This window comes from Callithrix jacchus, chromosome 1, assembly GCF_049354715.1.
Source record: "Callithrix jacchus isolate 240 chromosome 1, calJac240_pri, whole genome shotgun sequence".
In the NCBI taxonomy this organism is placed as follows: Eukaryota; Metazoa; Chordata; class Mammalia; order Primates; family Cebidae; genus Callithrix; species Callithrix jacchus.
The window spans coordinates 171,002,691-171,007,824 of NC_133502.1; the positions used below are offsets into that span (position 1 = coordinate 171,002,691).

Sequence of the window (5,134 nt, forward strand, 5' to 3'; positions counted from 1 at the left end):
GGGTCCTTGAGGATCAGAATGGTGAAAGAAACCAGAAGGCTATCTAGAGAAACCACCATATGTAAAGAAGGGAGAGTTGATCAGGTCAGTCAGGGTGGACATAGGTTGCAGATATAGTGTGAGGCTGTATCTGGTAATCTCACACCTCAGCCTCCCTCATGTCCACTAGCTGTGTCACCAGGGGCCTTAGAGCTCTGCTAGGGGACCCTTTTCTGAAAAAGCTGATTATGAGAAGTGGAGGATATTCCATTGCCAGTTCAAATGATAGAAGAAAGCTAGAGGTCAATGGCTCAGAGGAGACTGTCAGTGGTCTATAGTCAGTGGAGCAACAGATGTCAACAGAATGGAAGGAGAGTTATAGGCTAAGGAGACGAGGGCATGAGGACTCCAAGTTTGCAGCCAGCTCCAGCTCTGGTTATATGAGGATGCCCTGCTCACCCTACTCAAGGACTCTCTGAGGGAATAGCTGGAAAGAAGTTCTGGAGAGAAGAACAGACTTCCAGTTCCAGGTCATCAAATAAATGGAATCCTCATGTACTAAGATGTGGCATCTAAATGACTCACATTTGTACTTAATGATTGCTGAAGCCTGGAACAATTTTGTTCCAATGAAAGATGCTCAATAATTATTCGTTGAAAAAGTACAGGAATCATAAAACATTTTAGGATAGGTTAGGTTGGGTCTGACAAACAAACTTAAATGAGGAAAGAGTTTAGGTAGACAGTGGACACCTGGTCATACCAGATGTAGGAAATCAAAATTATGTAACCCTTATTTTAAAAAATAATATTTTAAACATTTCTAGGACTCTTGGAGACATAACCCCATTTACCTTTAAACACCATTTTTTCCTTCTCTGTAACTAATTTAAGCTGCTGGTGCCCCTTTTAGACCTGGAGGCAGACCTGCAGTCTGATAAGGAGAGAGGATTTCCATGTTACAGCACTAAGTGGAGATTAATGTTATGACATTTAGTGCCATAAACAAGACAGGAGCCACCCAATTTTTAATGATTGACAAATTAACCTAGAATGAAAGTGTCATGAAAGCACAGACTTTGTCTTGCTCAGTGTCATACCCCTAGCATTTATAATAGCTTCCAACACACAGTAGATGGTTGGTTAGTAAATATTTATTGAACCAAGGAATCTCAGAGAAAAGATTTTTTGACTTCTGAGTTGGGGAAGGAATAAAGAATGATCATAGTTATAATAATAACAGCTATTCCCCATTGAATGCTACTATTATTCACTACTATACTGGGTGCATTTTATAGTTTATTTCAGTTAATCCTCCAAGTTACCTTATTAGATAGACATTGTTATCTCCATTTTATAAATGACAAAAACAAGGACTCAAAGAGGCTAAGTCACCAGATTACAATCTTATCTAGCATGTGGCAGACCCCAAAATGAAGCCCGTTTGTCTGACTCCAAGCCTTTGTCTTTTCATTAAATGTTGCTGTCACTCCATCTAAGAGGAAGCAATTTTCCTCTGACTGAAGAGCCTCTTGAGGGCCCTCTTCATGTCCTTGTTCCTTAGGCTATAGATAAAGGGGTTCAACATGGGAGTCACTATGGTATACAGTGCAGCTGCTGCAATGTCCTTCTCTTCAGAGGCAATAGAGGGAGGACACAGGTAGGCACTGAAGAGGGTCCCATAGAATATACAAACAATGCAGAGGTGGGAACTGCAGGTGGAAAAGGCCTTGCCCGCCCCACCACAGGTTCGGACCCTCAGGTTAGCAGGCACAATGTGGATGTAGGAGGTGACAATGCATATAAAGGGGACAATGAGTACTGTGCCTCCCAAGACAAAAACCATCATCTCGTTGATGTGGGTGTCAGAACATGATAGCTTCAGGACAGGAGTGATGTCACAGAAAAAGTGAGCTATTTCCCCAGTCACACAGAAGGACAGTCGAGCCATGAGGAGTGTGTGAGTCAGGGCAACAACATTGGTGAGGACCCAGCACAATGCAAGGATTAGGGCACAGACTTGGGGGCTCATGACTGTGGAGTAGTAGAGGGGGCGGCAAATGGCCACATAGCGGTCATATGCCATGGCAGCCAGGAAGAAGCTGTCCAGATCACCAAACATCAGAAAGAAATACATTTGCATGAGGCAACCCGTATAGGAGATGGTGTGATGCCGTGTCTGTACATTCACCAGCATCTTGGAAACTGTGGAGGATGTTAAACCCATGTCAACAAAAGACAGGTTGGCCAAGAAAAAGTACATGGGAGTGTGGAGGTGCAGGTCAGAGCCAATGGCCAGGATGATGAGCAGGTTCCCAGTCAAGGTGACAAGATATATACACAGGAAAATTCCAAAGAGAGACTGCTGTTGCTCTGGAGATGCTGATATTCCTCGGAGGAAAAATTCAGAAACACTGGATTTGTTTTCCATGACTCTGCAGCATCTGGAGCTGAGGGAAGACAGAATGCTGGATTTCATCTAAAACTGCATGGGCTGACTCCCACATCTCCCTTTAAGTTCATTATATTCCTAATCCTGAGTTTATCTTCAGTCTGACCCTACTTTTCTCTTTCTCAGGGTCTCATTCAGCTCCCCCTTCTCCCCTCTTTCCCACTATTTAATCTTCTACACAGAGAGTACCCTTCCAATAAGGTCAGGGTGTATTCTTCCTTCGCATTATCATGCCTTAGACTAAGCCTACAACCTCCTGTTAGTTTTATTCTTGCAGTAGGTTGTGTAACTGAATAGACTGAGGTCAGCTAAATTTTATATTCTTTTGGGAGGTAGCCAAAAAACTCACACAAAATTCTTATTTTTGACACATCCTCATTCATTTTAGAGTGAAGAGAATATGAAGGATTCATGCCTCTTTATTTGTTCATTTTTTTGAAAAAGAAAATATGAAGCCCTGTGTTTCTCCCTGCATTTGAGTTTTTGTCATTTGCGTCATCATCATCATGCTGTAGCTAGAGCATATTACGTTAGCCACATATATGACAGGCACTCTGCTGAGTACCTTAAGAAGATTCTTTCCTTTAATCCTTAAACAATACTAGGATACAGAGATTACTACTCTTACCCTTATATAAGAAAACTAAGGCTAGGGATGTTTAAATGAATTGTACAAAGACCCACGGCTCATAAATACTTGAGACAGAATTCAAACCCACAGCACTGGATTCCAGAGACTGCATTATCAATCAGTATAGATAGAAAGTAACTTTCTACCACCAAATTTATGTTTAATATCTCAGTACTCCTAGTTTGCCATACTTAGTCTCAGTTGCCCTTACTATCTTTTATATTTGTCTTTTACAGAAGAACAGTGAAGTTTAAGAACTAGATAGAACCTGTAAGATCACCTGGTCCAGAGGTCCCCAAGCATTGGTCTGTAGACCAGTTTACCATAATCAAGTGAGATGCTTGTTTAAAATCCTAACAAAGAGCAGCATTGTTTTGATCCTCCGTATTGGCATATACAGCCTTGATCAGGCTATTTCTATGGAGGTTCTTCGATCTATGGCACCAACTGGTTAACATCAGAAAACTCCTCAAATCCTCAAAAAGGGTCGAAGGCTCACCATTGTAAGCCTCGCTTTTTACCTTCTGTCATTTGTTTTCTCTACTCAAGCACCTCACACCATCTCTTGCCCTGTCATTTGGTTTTTCTCTTTCCCTAAAAGGGTTTCTCATCCTTCATCCTATCTATGGCCTCATAAAACTGTGTAGATCCCTGTGACATCAATGGGGTGCTTCCAGAAACTTGAGCCAATCCTTCCCTCCATCCCAGGGTGATGAGATCCCTTTACTTACCTCCACTGCCTCTTCATCTACTGTGTCAGCCAGCAGATAAGAGCTGGCTTGAATATGATGGAGAGAGTATTCCAAATGTAGGACATGCCCACCTGCAACTGTTTGTTTCAAGTTACCCTGCTTGCCACTACCGTGGTAAAGGAGAAGGCAATGCAGAGATCCTTAATTGGAGGGGAAGAGCTCAGATTCTTCCTGACAATCTTTGTGATGGCATTAACTAAAATCAGGGTACAGGATCAAGAATAATAAATACAAATGGCAAAGAGCTGGAAGCAGAAGTCAGATTGCTAAACCAAGATTAAAAACATATTTAAAGGGGTTTAAGGGAGCGGTGGAGAGACTAGGATTGTAGAGAAGAAGTCCATGAGATTAATAAAGGACTGCAAAGCCAAGTCAAGGCCAGATCAGTAGGGGAGGCTGGAGCAGTCACAGTTACGTTCATCAGCTAGAACAGAGAGGATCAAAGAAGAGTATTTGAGATGACCTGGGACACATGGTACCCTGATCCCACCTAACCATGATCTCTGGGACTTTTGAAGTTTTCTATATTTATATTTTGAAACCTGAGCTGATAAACTCAGAAGTAGGGAGCTGCTGGCTCATCAGCCTACTACCAGGAGGAGGCTGAATGTGCTCCATGTAGGGTATCTATATACAGGGAGTCATGGGATAGAGTTCCCTAGAGCCCTGTTAGTGTTAACACTCATAATTGCCCAATTTTCTCTCTGTATCTCTTATAACAGACCAAATTAGTACAGTGCTGGTTTTATATAAAAATTGAGAAACTTTACTTCTTTATGTTAAGTGGTAGTGTTGAGTTAAGGTATTAGTATTGATTTGTAACCACAGTCTTTGGCAAAAATGAATTTTCTATGTACTGCATCTCCTTGCTTCCCCCTTACAATAAGGTTTTTGCTTCTAACCTCCTCCAAAAAAAAAACCCCACAAGCTGCTAACATCCACCTTTACAAACAGTTTAATGGCATATGACATATCTTTAAAGAATTCTTATGCTTCTGGTTAATGATATACTAAACTCATGTATCTAATTTCACTCTATCCATAAACTCTACTAAAAAGTAAAGTGATCTTTTTTTAAAAAAAAAATGAAAGACATAAAACCCACAAGGACAGAGAAGAGAGGCAAGCAGATAATAACCACAAATTGTGGAAACTAGAAACCAGATGGATGCATGAGTGATGACCGACACTTGTCCTTGGCTTGACCAAACTTTAGATTGATTTCTTCTTCACTACAGGCTCCTGGCTTCCCTTTTCTTTACATTTGCATGAGAGAACTTATAATTGTAATTTTTTTCTCTGCTTTTTTGAGATGTAAAT

General features: G+C 41.1%; 1 protein-coding gene across 1 annotated transcript; it reads right to left on the reverse strand.

Moving 5' to 3' along the window:
• Positions 1–1,131: 1,131 nt before the first annotated feature.
• Positions 1,132–3,899, reverse strand: OR1N1 (olfactory receptor family 1 subfamily N member 1). The gene has a single exon (XM_017969760.4). It carries the CDS (start codon positions 2,456–2,458, stop codon positions 1,475–1,477), a length of 984 nt encoding a protein of 327 aa, XP_017825249.3. The 5' UTR covers positions 2,459–3,899; the 3' UTR covers positions 1,132–1,474.
• Between the last annotated feature and the right edge of the window lie 1,235 nt (positions 3,900–5,134).

Excerpts from the sequence above, each read along its gene's own strand:
- OR1N1 (XM_017969760.4), bottom strand. The coding sequence starts at position 2,458 with ATGAAATCCAGCATTCTGTCTTCCCTCAGCTCCAGATGCTGCAGAGTC.